General features: G+C 40.4%; 2 protein-coding genes across 2 annotated transcripts; one reads left to right on the top strand and one right to left on the bottom strand.

Moving 5' to 3' along the window:
- Positions 1-1,719: 1,719 nt before the first annotated feature.
- Positions 1,720-4,767, top strand: LOC105734857 (uncharacterized). The gene is made up of 3 exons (XM_012483727.3): positions 1,720-3,298; positions 3,391-3,522; positions 3,679-4,767. The coding sequence occupies exons 1-3, from the start codon at positions 3,294-3,296 to the stop codon at positions 4,403-4,405; spliced, it is 864 nt and encodes a 287-aa protein (XP_012339181.1). The 5' UTR covers positions 1,720-3,293; the 3' UTR covers positions 4,406-4,767.
- Cubn (Cubilin) lies at positions 4,570-21,485 on the bottom strand. Its single transcript, XM_012483728.3, has 52 exons — positions 21,331-21,485; positions 21,090-21,219; positions 20,821-21,003; positions 20,699-20,743; positions 20,482-20,622; positions 20,306-20,409; positions 20,100-20,247; positions 19,788-20,030; positions 19,413-19,722; positions 19,023-19,345; positions 18,587-18,943; positions 18,363-18,516; positions 18,100-18,287; positions 17,526-18,030; positions 17,112-17,337; positions 16,698-17,015; positions 16,453-16,607; positions 16,036-16,368; positions 15,372-15,868; positions 14,909-15,301; positions 14,542-14,815; positions 14,165-14,431; positions 13,319-13,830; positions 13,024-13,228; positions 12,505-12,867; positions 12,196-12,404; positions 11,950-12,101; positions 11,675-11,863; positions 11,399-11,580; positions 11,103-11,333; positions 10,885-11,031; positions 10,726-10,801; positions 10,561-10,663; positions 10,318-10,477; positions 10,001-10,231; positions 9,856-9,929; positions 9,565-9,785; positions 9,189-9,389; positions 8,961-9,096; positions 8,410-8,743; positions 8,145-8,330; positions 7,911-8,067; positions 7,652-7,829; positions 7,342-7,566; positions 7,103-7,265; positions 6,667-6,878; positions 6,524-6,598; positions 6,389-6,453; positions 6,076-6,316; positions 5,828-5,990; positions 5,042-5,292; positions 4,570-4,921 (listed from the first exon to the last, which is right to left on the bottom strand). The coding sequence occupies exons 1-52, from the start codon at positions 21,396-21,398 to the stop codon at positions 4,802-4,804; spliced, it is 11,124 nt and encodes a 3,707-aa protein (XP_012339182.2). The 5' UTR covers positions 21,399-21,485; the 3' UTR covers positions 4,570-4,801.
- Between the last annotated feature and the right edge of the window lie 205 nt (positions 21,486-21,690).

Raw genomic sequence — 21,690 nt, forward strand, 5'->3', positions numbered from 1 at the left:
ATAAGCTATTATAATTAATTCTTCTTTCTACAATTTTGCCGGTGACTTTATTAACTTATTAACTTATTAAATCGATATTTTATCTACTTGTTAGATGCGTAAGAAAGGAAAAGAGAAAATCCAAATACGCTGTAGAGTTAGAAGTAGTGAAATTTATAAGATGAAGAGAAAAAGACAGATGAATTATTATATAAGTATACTACACTAAAAATTGATGCCTTAGTCACAATTCTTTTTGAATTCAAGAGAACACGTAATACACTTACTTTAGTACTTATATTCTGCGATAAATAAGTCTCATTGTTATATCATTGTTAACATTTACTAGTCATGTTTCGTTGAAAAAAATTGAATATTTATATACTATAATGTCCAAAAAAAAAAAAAAAAAAGAAAGAAAGAAAGAAACGTTACATGAACATTTCACACATGAAAAAATTTTTCGTGAATCATCTAGAACTAGAATTCATTTTTTCAATACATTTCATAATTCCATTCGTGTAAGTTATATTAGGAGACGATGTTTTTTCAAGTATTGTAATTTTAATTATTTTTATATTGGCGTCGTTTAAATAACGATAAGTCATGTTTTTTTTCTTCGTTTGTTATTTATAAGTATATATTTTAAGGTACACACGGATACTTAATAGTATGTACGTGTTGTTATGCTAAAAATTATATACATATATTGCGCAAAACTAAAGATGAAATTAATTAAAAAATTAAATATTGCGCAAAATTCAAGATGAAAATGAAAATCTCTTGCGTAAATAATATGTGTACAAAATGAATATCTCTGCGCGCATAAAGAGAAAGATAATAATTTTTTCTTTCGTTTTAAATCGAATAATTATATGTATTTTCGTATTTTTTTTTCTGTGCCATCGATGCGATCTAAAATTGTAATTTCAGAATTGTTTGTAACTTCAAATCGAATGAATACACTCATAAGTAAAACGACATTTGCGATACGTCAAATCTTAATAATAAATCTCAATGATCATGAGGCTATCGACGAACTTTGAAGATGTTTATAAGCCATGATCATTTTTCAAGCAAATCGTTACATTATTTTGTAATCGAATCACCACTATAAAATCTATGCCACAGAGTTCTTGATACGAATATATACATATAAGTAAATGAAAAAATATATGATACACATATAATTTCAGTAAATGTATAGCATTATTGATTATTATACCTTGCACGCGTATCGATACAAAATTTCTTCATTTTAATTTTACTTAAAATTATACTTTGTCACAATTGTGCACAATTTTTATCATCGAATTATATTAATACCAATAATTGTTTGCATCATGCAGAAATTATCAAAAGTTGATCCTAAGATAAATCGAATGATACAATGATCTTTGAATACACTTTGAATAACGTCGTTGGATTCGAGGAATAATGTTTTTTTTTTTTTTTTTTTTTTTTAGAAAAACAATCAAACGATAAAGACGATAGAAACGAGTTAAAGAACGTGATAAATGGGCACAGAAAAAGAAAGATGATATCACGTTCTTATCCACTCGATGATATTCATCTCAGATATTTATCGCCATTTTGCAGAAAATAAAGTGTTAAGTAACTCGTTTATTATTATTAAAAAAAATTGATCGACGACAATTAGCAAGATTTATGGGCTCGTAAATTTCATATTTGCTTATCTTTTATAACCAGAATTGAATTAAATGCACAGAAAGAATCATAAAACGAACTATTAAATGTATATATGATTTTTTAAACGTTTATATTATGTACGTTTATTTTTTCTGCGATCTTTTATTATTAAATCGAAAAAAATATATTTGTTTATTCTATCAAGTTGGTATATATGAAATTTCGTTTCTCTGGAACATGAATTTAATGGACTAACATCATTCGTTCTATTTTATCCAATTATTATCGATAATATATATATATTTCTGCAAAATATATTCTAAAATTAGAATATTCCTGAAATTTTTTTATTAAAAAGTGAAACACGATAATTGATAATTTTTACAATTTTTGGACAATGAATAATTTAACTAAAATGTTTTAAGAGAAGAAAACACTACATTTACACTGTAAAAAAATCTTGGAACAATTATTTTGTTTTATTTTATCTCGTTGTTTCTTCAAAATTGGAAAAAATTGAAAAGAATTTTGTATAATAAAATGACAATTTTATTAAAAACAAAAGTATCCTAAGATTTTTAATCGTCATTCTAATTGAAAAATTATTTAAATATCATATACACCAGCTCAATAGAAAAAAAAAAAAGTTCTCCAATTTATATTTAAAATGCCACACATGTAACATCCGCAACAAATTCAACTATTCCGACATTTTCCAAGAACTTTTAACGAAGGCCAATCTTCTTCTTCCACACTCGAGTTCGCCAAGATAAATTCACCAAAGATATCCCTCCACGTTGTAATAAACGTAACAAAGCGTAAGAATCGCGCAATCACGATTTTGAAGAAACAGCGATTTCGAACATCAAAATTTGTTCATCCCATTAAAAAAAAAAAAAACAGACAAACGAAACAAAATGAACATGATAGAAACTGGCTACTGGATATTTATACGATCCAGCTGTATATAATTCGATAAACGTTCGCCTCGATTAACGTAAATAACGAAGAAGTTGAATGAAATCGAGCTATTTCTCGCAATTATCTTCTCTGCGTAGCGATATATTCATCATTTGGATTTAAGACCCAATTGAGCGGTCGATCGACGTCACAGTGCGCCGATACGGAAAGATTAGATACGTGCCGACCTAAATATCTCGTCTCGTCGTGGTGCACGATATCGGCGGACACCGTGTGATAGAGAAAAAAAGAAAGAAAGAAAAGAGAAGAAAAGAAAGAAAAACGAGGAAAGGAGGATCAACGCGTGGGAGATGAATGGTACAGCTATTTCAGGAGCGGCCTGTTCTAGGTCAAGAACGGCGAAGAGAATGCTTCACATTCGGGAACGAGGAAGAAGATTCGAATATTCAAACTTCGAACATTGCGCGTTACGAATCGAGATGTCATTCGTCCACGTATTGGCGATCGATTTCGCGGCGATATCGAATCAGATATCGCGGGGACCATTCGCCGCGCCGAGAGCCAAGCTTGTTTATCGAGATATCAACACGTATAAGATATAAGAAGAAACGGGCAAACGGCAGCCAGTGTTGTGCTGAGTCTTGGTTTCGATGGTCATACGAAACGATCTTTCTAAGTAAGAATTATCACGGCACAATTATTAATTATCAATTATCAGAGAGTGACACAAGCGCAGACCAGACATGCGGTAAGCAAAATATTTTGGTTTCGATTTTGAAACTTGGTGAACCGTTGGAAGGCTGTTATTGATTTGATTTGCGAATCATCGTTTCTTCGCAGGATTTGGGTGTTGTTAACCGTTTTACTGATCGTCACGATTCTCGCATCCGACGTATTCGCGAGGAAAGCTGGCAAGGAGGTGGAGTCGAAGAAAAGGAACGAGAAAAAGAAAAGGGATGTAGAGTATGCAAAGTGAGTTTTAAAAGTGTGCATGGCCAAACGCTTGAGCGCGACGTAACGGCTCTAATTACGCAATTGTTTTGCTCTCGAGATCGGCTTTATCTTCGTCACGGGTGACGGGCATTGAAAAAGTATCGATTTTTCCGCGACCGATTCGCTATGTTTCAGGGAGGAGAGGTGGAAGGATGGAGAAGGGAAAAAGTTGCAACCGAGGAAGAGGAAGAACAGCGCATCCGAGGAGAAGAATGTGGAAAATTATTCCGAGAATCTGGTCGGAAACGAGGAATCGGAGAAGGGTCACAAGTCGAGGAACAAGAAATTGAAGGAGAAGGAAAATGTCGACTTTAAGAGCAAGTCTAGCTACGAATCCCCGAAGGGGAAGTCTAAGAAGAAGAGCAAATATTCCGAAGCGTCGCAGACAGTTCATGAAAAGGATTCGAAGAAGTTGAAAGACGAGAAAGTGAAAGAGGAAACGGTCGAGGAGCAAAACAATGCGAAGAATGAGAAGAAGTCGAAGGATAAAAATGTGGACAAGTCTGAGAGGGCGAAGAAAGATGGCAAGAAGAAGAAGAAGAAGCTTGGGAAAAAGGAGAAAGAAGTGACGGTGGAGGAAGTGGAGAAGGAACCGGTGGAAGTAGAAACAGAGGAGACTAAAAGGAAATCGAGGAAGAGCAACAAGAAGCCCGAAAAAGGTAATCACGAGAAGAATAGGAAGAAACGAGAGATACCGAAGAAAAGAAAAGAAGAAGAGGTGGGGATAGAAATAGTGGTGCCTGAGGAGGAGATCTCAGAAATGGACACGTTAGACGGAAAAAGTTGTCCGATAACTAAAGAGATCCAAGATGAAGAAATGCGAGAGGATTGTGAGGACGAGAAGTGCAACGAAGCGAAGTGAAAAATTTAATCTGAAAACATTAGGAATCGTCGTATTAATGATTCAATAATTATATATCGAAAAGATGGCCAAATTTCGCACGAATCAATGATGTTTACCGGTATTCACAGCAGCCAATACAATTTCTCAAGTCTTCCATGATGATGAGCCAACGATTTCACGCATTATGCGAAATTTCATTTATTATTTAATCTCTATGCATATCAAATCGTACTTGTTACGTTATTTACAAATAACGAATTTTTCGACAATAAATCGTCTTAATTTTACTCACCTGCTTGGAGCGCAGGTTAATATAAATATGCTGTTAATCTTCGAGATATACGTACACATTGAACAAATAAATATTTTTATAAATTGTCCTTAGAATAATCTTACTCAGAAATCGAAATCTTTTCATTCGTAATTACTTCGACCCTCAAAAGTCGCTTTCCATCCCGTTCCGATATTATTCACGGATGAAATGTATTTCACGATCAAACGATTGCTGGTGGCGATGAACGGTGCTGGATCATCCTGAAGCAAATAGAAATCCAGTAGAAAAAAAGGAGAATCATTATCTCGTTTATTTTGTCCTTTTTTTAAATAGACTTTTTTTTTTTCAACGATCCACCGTACATCCCAATATTGACTTACCCCTCCGCAATAACTGGTGGCAAAGTCTTCCATTCCGTCAGACGTTACATCGTAGATTGAAACAATATTGTAATCATAGTTACAGGTGCTCTTCGAGCCAATGTCTAACACTGTGAATGTTAGAACGACTTTCAGTCCACTTGGCACGTTAATATCCCAAATACAGTTCGTGTTATTCCTGTACTCGTTGGGGTACATAGGCGATGTGAAGGATCCGGCGTAATTAAATATTTTTCCACCACATCCACGACCTGTGCACGATCATTTATCGAATCAAATATCAACAATTTCAACGAATTTCAAACGATTGTACAATTATTCTGGTGCAGATTCTTCCCAGTTCACTCTTTATTATTTTCATTCGTTCGTATTTATTCTTCACACACATACACGCGATCTATATATACGAAATCTTTATCTGTTCTCCAATGATTCTCAAACATCGCAACATTAATCATTATACAAACATTCAGTTATCTCAAATACTGTAGTTGAGAAATTGCAAAGTAATTGTTATAATTGAATATATTACTCGATATCGATAAATTAACGTATATACTTCTTTTATTACAAATTATTCAACGTTCTTGAAATTGTGCAAATTAAAAAAAAAATTAATGCATTATTATTGGAAAAAATAGAATATTTTTCGAAAGAGAATTGGAAAACAAGAAACGAAAATATATATATATATCATAGATTAAAAGCATAAGCATCTTTTTCGTTCAAGTTCTCAAAATAACACCACTTATATAAAATGATATGAAACTCACTCTACGTTCTTACCTGCGTTCGTGGTGGTGTACGTGATGTCGTAGTATTCGTAGCTAGAATGCCACTCGGACCAGGAACGTAAACTCAGTTTATTTCCGGTACTGAAAATAGGACTTGGCGTATCTATGGAGCACAATGACGCCATCAGTTTACCATGGAAATCACCGTCGAACACCTATGTGAAAACACAATGAACGAATGAAAACAAAAATTTTCACACGAATCCTCACGATCTTACGCGAAATTACAGCGATACTTGCATTTAGGCCGGCTTTCGTGCAGTCGGTTTGATCGTAGAGCATGAATTGATTGAAGTAGAGAGAGATCGTGTAATTCTCGGGAGCGGTAATCGTGATCCAACAGTCGTCGATACCCTCGTGCACGATTCGACCTTGCAACTCGGTGAAATTCCGATCGCAGCTCGCCTTGCTGTACTCCAACTTGAAACCTTTGTGCCCACCTTTAATACCGTTGAACGTTAAGTCGAGTTCGGTGCTGTAACTGTATCAAGAAGAAGGAAGTTTTCAATTTTTCGAGAAATTTTAACGAGAAAATTAAACGATCGTTGTTTACCTGTAGTAATCGTGAGGCAAACCGTTGCCGCAATATTTGTACGCGGTTTTCGGCATGAATTCATTCTGTAAATTTTTTGTTATATATTAAAATTGTAAGATAGATCTCGTAGAATGATATTCCACGTTTCATTACCGAATAATACGATTTGCCCGAATTTCCACTCCAAACTAAGTCCTGGCCAAGTCCTTGCTCGATGTACTTTCGATTCTGTGTGTGATACATGCGTTTCATATAATTGCAACGACGTCCTCGAATCAAATTCTTTAATAAATTACCTCTTTATCCGTGATCTGAAGGAAATCGTCTTTGCATTCGCGAGAATCAGCCAGATCGAAGTCTAAGAATTTTATTCTCATTCTTTCGAAATAGTGCACAAACTTTATCGTCCAACGACATTTTGTGCCAGGCTCGTAATTATTCGGATAATTCGGTGATGTCAATACGTTCCCCGAGCCATTTATTATCGGAGAAATATAAGCGCACAGTGCTGAAACGATCGAATAATTCACTATTCTCCCATTAAAGACAAATTTGCATAATCATACGAAAGATAGAAGAAGAAAACTGGAATATTTATGCTCGTTCAATGATTAAATTCAAAGCGTTACTTAATTGCCATTTCATTAAATGAGTTTACTTTGAATATTCACTTTGGATGAACTGGGAACGAAAAAATTCATCTAAGAATAAACGATTAGATTTGTATATCACCATCTATTGCTTCTAACGTTCCACTGACTCCAGCTCCTTCCACCGTTCCATCGCTGTAAAATCGTATCAAAAGTGAGTTAGAACTCGATAATATAGGAGGTGGAGATTGGTTTCCACAGTATCTTCCGAGGAGCTCGCTAAAAGGTCCAACTCCATCGCGAATCTGGACAATGGACGTGGAAAGAAACATAGAAACAGGATAGAATAAAACTGACAGGTCAAGATGAATGAAATTTCACCTCGATGTAATCACCGGTGCACCCGCTGCCCGTGCGATTAGTATTGTTTCTAACGTCCATGCTATTTATCGTGAACTTGATGTTCTTCCCCTCAGTCGCTGACACGATCCAGTGACAATCCTCCAGGCTGTCGTACGTCGAACCTATTTGAGTCTTGAACGATTGACTCGAAATTAAATTAATATTGCCACCGCAACCCGCGCTGATGCTTTTCACGAATTGTACCTGGAATATTTAAAATTTTCTTTGGATAATATCGGTTTTTCAAGTGCAAAGAAAATGAAGATAATTGGAAGCACGTAAAGTTTACTTTTATGGAAAATCCAACAGAATGGCGGCTGTCATCCGTGTGGAATTTAAGCACCATGGAATTAGAATTCGACTTGATGACAGGCAAGTTTTCCGTGAGATTTCCACACAATACAGCTATTTTGTTTTCGTCCAATGCTTCCGATCCATTATAGATCTGAAGATTATCGAATATGCAACTGCAAAATAAGACAAGTGTTATTGAAAACTTGTTATTATTATGTACATTTCCTTCCTAATTGGATATCATGTAATCATACTTGAAATTGAACTCGATATCGAAACTCTCGAAACGAAGGACGACGCTCTTGTCCGATGGTGCTTGAATTTTCCACGTACAATCTAGCCTTCCGAAGTATTGGTTACCATTCATTAAAGGCTTAATCTCTCCTGGTGTTGTCAACAATCCCCCGCACTCTTTCGAGACGAAAAAAGAATATATAGCTTTATTCAAAGTATATAACATCTTTTAATAATATCGTTTTGACGAGTACCATGCAAGTAATACTTGAATTCAAAACCACTTCGTGCAAGATAATTATCGGTTCTGAATATGATCTCCACCGCGTTTGACGCTCTTATTAAAGGCGGTTTTTCTTCCCCGCACCAGGTGTTTTCCTCGTTCATGTATCCATCTTGATATTTAATCGTCACGTTATCGTAACGACAACCTCTGCGACCTAACCAGAAACGTTCAGATTAACATTCGATGAATTTCAATCTTGATTGAGAAATGTAGAGAAACAAATTCCTGCTCACTATACTCGATCTGGAAATCCATAAATTTGACCAGAATGTCTTTGTCTGGGGCCACGAGTGTATAATTGCAGAAGAGATTTGGCGGATACGAAATCGGATACGAAGGTGACACGATGACCTTTGGATAAGTGGTGACGTCGAAAATTCCACCGCAATTTTCGAACCATACGGCGCGGAATCCGTCACCTTGGACCGCCTCGTTCGAATGGAAAATTACTTTCATGCGATTGCTCGTCGAATTAAATGTCAATGGCGTGTGTCGACCGCACACCTTCCCGAGATCCTTCCATGTTCCAACGGAGGATTCACCCGTTTCCTTGACCCAGTTGAATATCTAATTCGAGAAAATCGAGACGATTCGTTCGACTCATTTAAAATTTCTCTCGTTATCCCAACAAGCATCATCATCATCATCGTCATCTTTTCTGTGTTAAATGTCTACCGCTTCGAATTAAATTTATTTTTGAAATTGAAACAACGAAACAAAGTTGATCGATGCAACTCAAATTTATCACGAATCTCGTTACAATGCAATCTCATTGTCGTAATACCTGTACGTAATCCTTCTCGCAATTAGGACTGCTTTCCAAATGGAAACGGTCAACGAACACTAGGCCGATGCTGTAGCCATTGTCCGCGGTTATTTCCCAAGTGCATTCCGCGTTGTTGGGATACACCGAGGGGAAGCTGTGAAAAATATCACAGATCATGAGCTAATTACATGTTTAAACATAAATCAACAATAGCAAACGATATATATTGCGAATCATTTCAATTACTCGGGCGACGAGATCTCTCGATTCTTGCCACGCAGAGCACCCCCGCATCCGTTATTCGCTGGTTCCAGGGTGAACTCGAAATCTGTCGGCTCCTCGATTGCCACGAACTCGATCCACATTTGGCTCCACGTGCTGGTGAAGTTGTACAACTGCGATATTTCGCAAAATTTACCGATCTCTGGTGAAAACGGTCCACCGTTCCTGAAAAGAAAAGGGATGACAAAAGTCTAAGTATGACGTTTCATCCTTAAAATTCAATCGTATCAATCTGTCTAATATCTCAGACTGAATAACTAATATTGCAGAACTTTGGCAAGTGTTGCGTCACAGAGAATTTATGTAAAATACGATTGTTTTCTTTTTTTTTTTTTATTACCTGATACTCAAGTAATTCCTGTCACAGTTGCCCAAATGTAATCGGTTGAAACGAATTGTGATGCTATTCGGATATTTCGCGTGCCAGACGCAATTGATAGGATACGATACATTCTTAGGCGCCTTTATCACGTGCGACATTCCGCGAAAAATACCGCCGCAAGGTTGCCATTTGTATTCCAAAGTGAAATTCATCAACGTTCTATACGTACCGTTCACTATCTGCAAAATTTCGAACGAAATTTATATTGATACAGTCGAAAGTATTTCTTTCTTCTGTCTGAGCACTCACGTTCAATTCATTGACGAGTTCCGGGCTTCTCAGATACGTCGGCTCCGTGAAATTTCCGCAAAGCATGCCGATACCTTGAAAGAGGACAAATTGCGTTATTTTATTATTATTGAATGTAATAAAATGTAATGTAATAATTTATTACCTTTCAAGGAGATGTACTGATTATTGAAGCAAAGCCTCGTAAAACTAAGGCCATGAATCCCTCCGATCACACCTGTTACCTTTATTGACAATGTCACGCCAGTATTGTTATTGCTTAACAAACTTTCCGGCGGTTTAATTAGCCATTGACAGAAATACGACGATTCGTTGAAGGGTAGCTCTCTTGGAGCTGACAGGTTACCCTTCATCTCATTTATCTCTCCGCCGCAGGCTGGAAATTAATTAAAAAATCGAAATCATTGAGAGAAGATTAATGAATTCGATCGAGAATATTCGAAGAATATTCCACGAACGTACGAGCTGGTGCCTCGGCGAAGTAATGCAATTTGAAACCACGATAACCGGATGACGTGTAAGATCCGATCATCATAGTGTTACTGGAACTGGTCACTCGTTTCGTGGTCGAGTTCGGTCTTAATATCTTGATCGTAGACCTGAAGTTGAAATCGTTGTAGAACTGAATGCAAAAAAAAAGGAAAATGATAGAAAGTGTCGATGTGATAAAGAAGAAAGTGAGAAGATTGCGCTTCGATGACTCACCGTTAGATAATATATAGAGGAACTCCCTTGATATTCAGGTAAATCTTGTATATCGACGACCACGTGGTAACCCCTCGGCAATTTGATTTTCCAATCACAGTATCTATAAAAACGTGGAAAATTTGCAAGATCGAGTTTAATATACATAAACTTTCAATCTCGTACCTTGAACGTGTTACGATATTGGGATACCCGTTCGATTTGATCGTGCCTTGCATCGCTGTGAGCTCGCCCCCGCATACTGTAAACGTGAGTATAAACGTGAATTTTATAATTTCGCGTTTGTATTTCCTCTCGATCGATAAATTAATCGGGCATTCGTACTTTCTTTACCAGCGCTGAAGCTCATACTGAATCCCTTGTACACCGCGTATTCGAAATTATCGCTTTGGAACGTTATGACAGCTTCGTTGGTCGCGGTTTCGATGGGATCGGGTATCGTCATACCGCAGTAAGTTCCAATTTCGGTCTCTGAAGAAGAAAGAGAGAAGAGGGAGATGAAATGAAATTTCGAATCTGTTCCATCCGATTCCCTCACTTACTCTGCACGCTGGTGTCGTTCCAATTCCTGAATACGTCGTCGATCTTCACGTGATCCGTGATCTTGCAACGTCGAAGGCCGGGTAGATTTATATCGAGGAACGTGAGTTTCAACGTGTGATGGGCGGGGGCAATTATCCGCCAAACGCAGGTCTGATTCTTTGGATAGAAGAACGGGAAATTGGGCGAGGAGATGACACCCTTAACATCTCTGATAATCCCTCCACAGATATCTGGTGACATCGAAGAAACGAATATATTTATCTCTCGAGGATATATATTTTATGAAAAGTTTTACCTTTGATGGATAACACAGCTTTGAAGCCATTTTTCGGCTCGGAGAAATCCGAGAAATAGTGAACGCGCATCATATTCCCGGTAGTCATCATGCTACTAGGCGCCACGTCTTTGCAAAATCTTCCGAGCAGATTGGATTTCTCCGTTCCGCCATCTCTTATTTCAACGTACTCTCTCTCGCAGCTGAAATTTCGTTCTCTCCCTTATTCTCTCGAGAAATAACTCGAGGTGCTCGACTCGATTCCACTTTGTTTCAATTTACTATTCGAAAACTTACTTAACGGTGTTGCTCAGGTCGAATCTTTCCGTGAAGTGGATGAATATCCTCTCCTTGCCTGGCGCCATCGCGGTCCATATGCACTCGGAATACGGGGGAGGAACGTTGGGATAATTCGGCGTGCTGATCTCCCATTCCTTCTGTTTGTCCGATAAATGGAACTCGCCCCCACAATTCATGCTCACCTCTCTGGATGATTCGTCCAGAATTTTATTTATAAGCATTCGAGCATTCGACGATGTAAATTGAAAAAAAGAAACTGTTACGATGATAACCTGTATGTTAGTTTAAAGTTGATGTTGTCACGAAAACCTTCCGTCTTCACGTAGAGGAGATTTCCGATAGTTTTGAGGCTGGGCGGGATTACGTCGCCGCAGTATTTACCGGAACCGAGCAAAGGCGAGGAAGAGTCGCCGCCGTTCTTCAACTGTGAGAATAAATAATAGAAAATTAAGAAAAAAAAAAAAAAAAAAGAAACAAAAAATTTGATATCAACGATTGATTATTCATTACGTTATTACCATTAGATAATTATTGGTACACGTCCAATTGGGTCCTTTTTGTATCGACATCGTGACGATCTTCGCTTCTATCGTACGTCCAGGTCTCACTTTGACGACCCATTCACAGTTCACTTTGAACTCAAGGAATCGTTTGAACCATCTTTTCGGCCAAGTACTCTCATTCACCTCGATCACTCCGTTTGGACCTTCCATCTTGCCACCACACTCTGTACCACGTACGATAAGCTCAATGAATCATCTCGTATCTCGAATATCTTGAATTTTTCGAATGAAAAAGGAAAAAAAAAAAGGAAAGAACAATTTTACCTTTAGAGACGAACGCGCTGAATCCCGTGTTATTTCTATACCCGTCCGTTTCGAATTTAACCGTCATCACGTTGTCCACCTCGACGTCGGTCGACGTGGAATTCGCCAGGCACAATTTCCGCAACAAATTAGCATTGCTTTCGTCCGTGAGAGCGTTGCCGGAATAAACAGCGACGAAGTCGTCCGTGCATTCGGACGTTTCCTCCAAGTCCATAGCTAAAATTCTGAGTTTCAAGTGGGTGCTGGGTGGGGAGAGGAAAACCCAGTTACAACGAAGGAACGCGTCGTAACCGTGGGGCCATCCGGGCGAGGTGAAATCGTAGGTGTAGTTCTGCACCTCTACTATCATGTTGCACTCCGACACTATTGGCAAAAGTACGATTCTAATGGAAGTCGTTGATGATCAATGGAATATTTTCGAATATTTTCAACAAATTTTCACGATAAAGGAAACGGAGAATTGAACGAATAAGATTTTTTTTTTCATCTAAACGTATAAGAATCAGACATCCAACTTACGTTTCTTGAATATGTTCTCGCCATTGTCATCGGTATTGACGATCGGTACCTGAATCCAATTCAATTCGAACCAACTACCTTGCCGGAGAATATCGACCGAGAAGTCGATGTAGATTACGTTGGTGGACGACGTGATGGGATCCGGGATGTCAAGGTCGCATACTTCCAACAGAATCGGGGCATTGCTGTCGTAACCGTCGTACACCTGCTCGCGAAATATCACGAAGAATCGAGCCATTCGATTATTCTCCATTCTGAATATCTTCCCTCGAATTATATTTCTTTTTTTGCTCACCCTGAAGTATGAGAAGCAGTACAAGTCGCTATTCTCGATAAACATATCGGTAAACTGGATTCGAATCGCCCATTGAAATTCCACGGTGATCCTCCACGAGAGGGTGTCTCTTCCCTTGTAGGGGATCGGATAAAGGGGGGAGGTGACCTTGCCCGAGGGTCCACTCAACTCGCTACCACCCGTCACTCTGAACTCGGCCAGGAATCCCTCGGCCACGTCATCGCCATCGCTCTTGAACTTGATCCAGAGCGGTTTGGAAGATTCGACCGGTTCCACGCTCGTCCCGCACGAGACGCTGATCAACTTCCCGATTCCGCTCTCCTCTCGAATCTCCACGTAATCCAGATTGCAATCCTCGCTCTGCTGCAGGTTGAACTGGCTGAAACTCAGGCTGATCTTGTTTCCAGGCGAGTTCTCCAGGATCCAGATGCACTCCGAGTTCAAGGGGTAGGTGTTGGGGTAGTTTGGCGACGCGATCACTCCGTGATACGCGGTATAATTTCCGCCGCATGCTGCGTTCGAGTGAAATTGTACGATTTTTGAGTAGAAGAAAGAATCGTGTTGTTATTATATCAATCGCGTATACAATTCGTTTAATATCGGAGAGGAAAGAATTCGTATATCTTTCTTACAAATTTTCGTCTACAAGAGAAATTATCCATGTCGGATTTGAATTAAGGGACGAACAAATTTATTGATCTTTTTTAAGTTAAATTAAGACGAACGTATTCGAAAAAATCGAAGGAATAATAATCTTTCTTCGACGATTTTATCTATATATGATACTTCAATTTAATTTACGCAAATTTCGACAAATACGATTGTTAAAATAACCGAGCAACTCACCTGAATTTAATACGGAATATGTGAGAGAGAAGTGTATGAAGGTTTCGTGAAGTATATCAAGTCTTTTGTACAGATACACAGTGAGAGCATTGCCGTTGCTAGTAATCGGCAATGGTACGTTTTTATTGCACCATTTGCCTCGAGACGGTCCAGTCGTGTCCTCGCCATCGAAAACCTCTATGAAGTTAAAGCAATCCTCGGTCCAAAATTGCATATAATTATCCTCCACGTAGTCCATATGAGTGAACGTCACGGTAACGTGATCGTCTATTGAGGAAAGGAAAATCATTGATTAGAAAGATACTAATTATTTAAAAAGCTTTGTCCATTTAAACAAATTTGTATTCGATCGTATTTGGACGAGTGTTATCACGTACCCAGATTCTCGGCGATCAATGTCCACGTACAATTGTCGTTGTACTCCGAATTGCCGATGTAAGTTTCGTGTGGAACTATGTAACCTTGATCCTTCACGATGATACGAGCACCACAGGCTTTCCGGTATTGCGCTTTGAATCCTTTCGCCGAAATCAAAGAGTCTGTCCTCATCACGATTAACATCTCGTTGCTGGTCGATACGTAGGAAGGCGGCAATTGATTTCGACAATGCGTTCCCAATATTGGCGAGTCGGTGGTTGGCCCGTCGTGTATCTGCAAACAGGATTACAAGAGAATTACAAAATTCCCGCTCGTCGTGTAATCTCATTCGATAAATCATCACCGGATAACATATTATTGACAAACCCTGACGTAATCGTCGGTACAATTCTCGGTGTTCTCGATATCAAAGTCCAAGAACGTGATATTGACGACGTAATTTTGATCGACTTGGAACAGCCATTTGCAATTTTGCTTGTTCGGATAATTCTGAGGATAATTGGCCGAGTGCACGATCCCCGAATCGCTGGTAAATCTTCCACCGCAAGTGATGGGGACAGTTCTGTAGCTGGCGTTGAATCCACGCGACACGTAGTTTACATCGGACAGGAATTTCACGAACATCGTGTTCCCAAAGCTGGTGTACACTACGGGTTTGGGCGAATAGCAGATTTCGACCAGCAACGGTGCCTGCTCGTTTTCCCCACCGTAAATTTGCAATTTGTCGAAGTAGCAATTTATTTTTTTCTCGATCTTTATCTGAAAGTACGATTAGCTTACGGTTAAATTTGTCGCGAGATATTGTATTAGTCGACGAGATGATACCAACGTCGTAAAAGGTGAGTTCGATGCTGTGCCCGTGATCGACCTCGATCAACCACTCGCATTCGATGTCTGTCGGATAAGCAGACGGATATCCGGGCGATGTGAACGTGTCGAAGGGCCTGGTCAGATGTCCACCGCAACCGTCGACCGTCCACTCGAGCCGAAACCCGTTGAAAGCGATAAGAGAGTCGGTGACAAAGTTCAAGAACACTTGGTGTTGCGACGAATGAATTTTGGGCGGGAGTACGTCTGAATTGCACAGTTTCGCGAGCTGTTTCGAGGCCGTTCTTTTCACACCCTCGGATATCTTCAGATAATCGTATTCGCAGCTGTTATTCTTTCCTAATCCCTCGACGTCGAAATGGGAGAAGGTCAAATTGACCTTGTTACCTATGGGGGCGTCGATCGTCCAGCTGCAGTTCAGATTGTGCTCGTACTTGTACGGAAAATTGGGCGATTCTATTATTCCGTAGTAATTGTGTAACGTGATATTCTGGCACACTGTAAAGTAAAACGTTTTCCAAATACGACAATAATCGACAGGATATCGATATATATATATATATATAATAAGTCTCAATTGAATTTTCGAATTAATTCGACAATCTCGATTGGGTGCCAAGTATAGTGTTAAAGAATAAACTTTAATACGATTGGAATCGACTCACGTGTTTCATATTTGAGATGGAAACCGCGACCGGAATTTGTAAAGTCACTGTGGAACTTTATGTTCACGATGTTGGACGCTGTCTGAATGATTTTCGCGCTAGATTTGCCGCAAAATTTCTCGCTGTTCCGGCGGTTCATCCCCTCCGATATCTCGATGTAGTCGTATTTACACTTGTTGTGATACTCCAATTCAAGATCCAGTATCACCAATCGTATCACACTGCCCTCGGCAACAGCGATCCTCCAATAGCATTCCGCCTGATGCATGTACGGCATCGGATAATTCGGAGATATGATATCGCCCTGAGCGGCCGTCAAAGATCCACCGCATCCTGAAAAAAAGGTGGGAAAAAAATTCTCGTTCAAATCTCGGCAAGAATCGGGGGAAAGAACGAAGACGAACGATCGATTTTTACCCATTGTCGTGCTGTCCCATCTTATGCTGAATCCGAGATAACTCGAACGGCTCACGAATTTCAGGTACAATTGATTTGTCTGGCTTATGATCTCCGAGGGGATATCGGTTCCACAGAATTTGCCGATCAACGGGGAGGTTTCGTACCCGCCATTCCTATATAAACGGAATTTTATTGTTGAAACAATTTTTCGTTTCTTTTCGATCGTTTTTTTTTTTTTTCCCAAGATAAGATTAGACGTTCACCTGATCTCCAAATAATCCGTATCGCAAGTCATGTGCCTCTCCAGGCTGAATTTTTCCACGTTGATCATCACCCTCTGCTTGTTCGCCGCTTCAATTACCCACACGCATTCCCTCCCGCGTGGATAATGGTTAGGATAATTGGGCGACTTGATGACACCGATCGGTTTAATGAAATGACCGCCGCAAACTTTGCTCGCGTCGATGAACATGTACGACGCGATGAATCCCTCGTTATTGATCGACGAGTCGGAATGAAAAATTAACGTCATATCGTTCACTTGCGATATTATGGTCGGTGGATGTTTCGTGCCGCAGAATCTGATAAATATCGATGGATAACGATATCGTGTATCAGTTGGTTACATAGGTAACATAATAAGATTCACTTATGTTATCAAAATTTCATGTACATACGTTCCTATTATCTGCTGATTGGACGTCATGAAGCTTTCGTATATCTTCACATAGTCGTGTGGACAGTTACGATTATTCTCCAGATTGAACGACAACCAGCTAAGGTGGACCACGTGTCCTATTGGCGCTTGTATCGTCCATATGCAGTTTTCGTTGTTTTTGTAACGGCCTTCGTTGCTCGATGATTGAATCGTCCCGCTATTCTCCGTGAGCAATCCTCCGCATCCTTTCGAAACAAATCTCTCGTTATCCGAGATATTAAAATATCTCTCGATGATTTTTCCAAACTAATTCGCATAATCTTTATATCGACATTGACAAGAACGAGTTAAATCATTATCATCCTTCGAAAGAGCAATTTTACAATTCTTCTAATAACAATAAATTTCCGTATTATAACAAATTTTTGCTCACCTGTCTCGGTCGTCGTGTAATTCGCCAGGAAACCGCGTTTCCCCGGTGTAGCCATGTACTTGAGCGTCATCACGTTGTGCGTCGAGTAGTACGTCAAGTCGATGGACGTAGGTTTGCAAAGATTGGCGAGGCGGGTGGAGTTCTCGTTGGGCCCATCGAACACATCGAGATAGCTGAAAGTGCACTTTTCTTTCAATGAATTGCTGATATCTATGTCCAATATCTTCAACACGATTTTCCTGTTCGGCGGTTGCCTGATCTCGTACGTGCACATCTGTTTCCAAATTTCCAAGCGAGGATATGTGGGCGATTGAATGACACCTGACACATCGGTGAATACCTTGCCGCATATTGTTTTGTACGAAAGGGAGAACGTGCCTATTCCATACACGTTGGACTTGAAGATGATCAATAACACGTTCGAATTCGACGTGATCGAGGGAGGAATCGAGGCGCCACAATATCGTTGTATCAACGGAGATTCTCTGCTTTCGCCGTCGTAAATCTAATAAACAGGATAATAACGTCAATTATATTTTTCACGAAGACGAGGGACGAGAGGTTGGAGGATTACCTCGATGTACTGCATGCGACAGTTGGGCTTCATAAGCTCGAACGTGGTCCAGTAAATTTGTATTCGTTTTCCAACGGGTAGTTGAATCTTCCATTCGCATTCTAGTTCCCATTGCCCCCATTGCTGGACGGACGGGCTTCTTATGGTACCAAAGGGAGACGTGTACAGTTCGCCACAACCCGGATGACCTGAAAGAGAAATCTACAATTTTAAAGAACTAAGGGGAAAGGGATGATTTCAAATACAAGTCGATCCGTCTTCACCTTGGATGGTCGAGTAGTGAATTTGGAAACCGGAGTCTTGGCCAGCACCGTCAGAGTGGAAATAGATGATGACGCTCGAGGCGGGTACGATGAGAGGAGCTGGATGCGAGTGATTGCAGTAAAGCCCCAATCGTTCCCCGTGTATAGTGCTGATCTGCAAAGTTCAAATACAAACGCATTACATATCTTGTTCCACTTTGACAGGATTAAAAGACGACACTTACCTCGAGGAAATCGGCTCCGCACGTTGGATGCTCCTCCAGCATCAATTGGCCGAAATGGATCTGTATTCTCTTCCCGGATTTAACGCTAATCTCCCAATAACAGTCCCTGTTCGGCGGATACCTTCCCGGTGATCCAGGGGAGCTGATCGTCCCGTAATCGTTCGTCAAACTACCCCCGCAAATGGGCTTGACGCTGTTCCATTCGAACGCGAATCCGTCGTGGGACACGCTGTTATCAGAGTGGAACCAGAAGTAGAGAGAGTTGTGAGAGGACACGATATTCCCGTTCTCGTGCGGGAACGTATCGCCGCAAAATCTGCCGATCATCTGACTCCCGGCGTTTCTACCATCGTGTATCTATATACGATCGAGAAGAATTCGACTTCGTTCTCTCGATATATAAGGAAAGGAATTAAACGATCGATTCTTACAGTACCTGTAGAAAGTCGTACTTGCAATCGGTCGAATGCTCCAGATCGAAACGGGTGAACGTGACGTTCAACACCAGGGAGCTGTTCGTGATCAGTACCCAGGCACAGCTCAGCCCGTGTTGATAAACGTTCCCGCCTATCGGGAATTCGAGATGTCCCACGGGATTACGCGAAACACCGCCGCACGTCTGTCGCGGCGTTTCGCATCTGGTGCCGGTGTACGTCGACGGGCAATCGCAGCTCACCACGCCGTTCGAAATCGTGCAGACACCGTTGTTTTTGCAAGGATTCGGGGAGCACGGGTCGATTTTCACGTTGCACGTTGCCCCTAATGGACAATAATCGGAGATATTCACATCGTTGATCGAAGATAATCGAGATCGAAAGACACTCACCGGTGTATCCAGCATCGCACGTGCAAGCGTAGGTGTTGCCCGAAACGGTGGCACACTTGCCGTGCACGCAGGGATTACTGGAGCAGAGCGACACCTCGGTCGATGATTGACAACCGTTGGGTCCGATTCCATCGCCCACTGTGCCGGGTGGGCATCGACAGATCACGTAGGCGCTCGTAAGTGCTGAATTCTCGACGCACGTGGCTAATGGATGGCAGCCGCCGTTGTTGATCGCGCAGCTACCCACGTAGACGCACGTCACACCGTCGCCACGGTATCCCGTGGGACAGGCGCCGCACATTCTCGATCCCTGTCAACAATCGTTCTCAATTCGAAGAAATCTCTCGAGATTTAGATTCAAATTCGTTACGTTACCATGGTGTTGATGCACTCAACGAGAGGAGACGTGCTGCAACCTCCGTTGTTCACCTGACACTCGTCTATGTCGGCGCAATAATACCCGTTTCCTGTGTAGCCTCGTGGACAGGAATCGCAGAAGAATGTTCCAGGCGCGTTTCGGCAAGCAACCCAGGGATTCACGGAACACGGCCTATGATTTCCAGCGCATTCGTCCACGTCCTTGATGCAAGCTGGATTAGCACCTTCCGACTGCCAACCCTGCGAAAATAATTGGTTGAAGAAAGGAAATTTTCGATTGCTTTCACGGATCGAGCGATTCGTCGTTACTTGATCGCAAATGCAAGTGTAACCGAGCGGTGTTCCAAGCTTGCTCACGCATACGCCGTGGCCGCACAGCTCGTTGGAGTTTTGAGTGTTGCAAACGGAAGACTTTTTCTTGCAGTGGAGACCGTACCATCCTGACGCGCAGTCACATCTGAAATTGATCAATATCGAATATCATTGATTTTCGGAAGAATTGATCGAAAACTTACTTGTACGAGCCTGGAAGATTACGACAAGTGGCTCCATTCTGACATCCGAGGTCTGTTCCTAGCAGTCGAACGCACTCGTTCACGTCCACCATACAATTTGGTCCCTAGTATCATCGTGTATTTACGTGTTTATATCAAAGGAAAAGATAGAAACCTCAATTTTTGTAAATATTCACCTCCCAATTTGATGGACAGTGGCACTCATATCCTTCGTAAAGATCATGACACGTTCCACCATTCATACAAGGATTGCTAGCGCATTCGTTTATTCTCAGTTTCGATTCTATAGATTTTACTTTATCTTCCACTTGTCGTATCTGGAAATATCTCGACGATTTTTATATATAAATTCTATTAACTGCGTACATAGTTCATTAAAATTCTTATACATACTCGATGATGTAGCATCCGTATCTTCAAGTTCACCACTGGTGTAGTCTGAGAGTAAATTAGTCGAGCCATTATAGTTTTATTAAGTTTTAAAAATTGGTTTGTCGAAAATCGAAGATGCTTACTTGATTCGTCGAAGGAATTCCCGATTGTTGCGTACTATTCCCTTCAAATCCTCTCATCGTAGCTATTCTTCTCTCTAAACCGTCAGGACCTTCCACAATTTGTGTCAAACGTTGTAAATTCGATTCCACTTCGGCCAGATATCCGCTCTTCCATCTCTCGATCAAACGCGTCGCACTTTGCGCCTAAAAAGGAACCAATTACACCATCAAAGGGATAATCGTTCGAGTAATTTTCAAATTTTTGAGGAAAATATTATTTTTTTATTTACAGCGGTGGCAACGTGAAGCAAATTAATTTCGTTCACGTTCACGTAACCAGTCCCTAGAGTCTTCAGGGTAATGTTCCTGTCCTTCGCCGCGGAAATGAACAGATTTCCGTCTCGAGACTCTAACACAGGCCTGAGATGTGTTAAAAATTACGTGTTAATGCAATGTTGTACAAATGCAAGTCACAAAGTTTTTTCCCTTTAGTTACAAGATTGTATCTGGCGGAAATTGCGTTCTCCATACCTTTCGTCCATCCATGCCGTACAGAATCCCAACCAAGTCAACAATAACCATTGCGATCTCATTGCCATATCGTCACAAATGTGCTCGATCGAAATTTTATTGTAACATCTCTCGCCGAATGTTACACACGATCTTTTCCGTGATGAATTTCGAAGTGAACTGCATCGAATGATCAGAAACCAGGCCTATCTTCGAGTAAAAGTGGGCGTATTTCTGTATATACTTATCGATATCCACCCAATATCGATTACGTTTCGGTTATAATATCGGTTATAAGCAATACGTTTCATAGAATATATATTGTATTCTTTTATAATTAATATATATAATATTAAAAGATTCCGTCCGCTTAGATTTAAT

The sequence above is a fragment of the Apis florea genome, unplaced genomic scaffold (assembly GCF_048593485.1).
Source record: "Apis florea isolate Af1SG1 unplaced genomic scaffold, ASM4859348v1 contig_2291_pilon, whole genome shotgun sequence".
In the NCBI taxonomy this organism is placed as follows: Eukaryota; Metazoa; Arthropoda; class Insecta; order Hymenoptera; family Apidae; genus Apis; species Apis florea.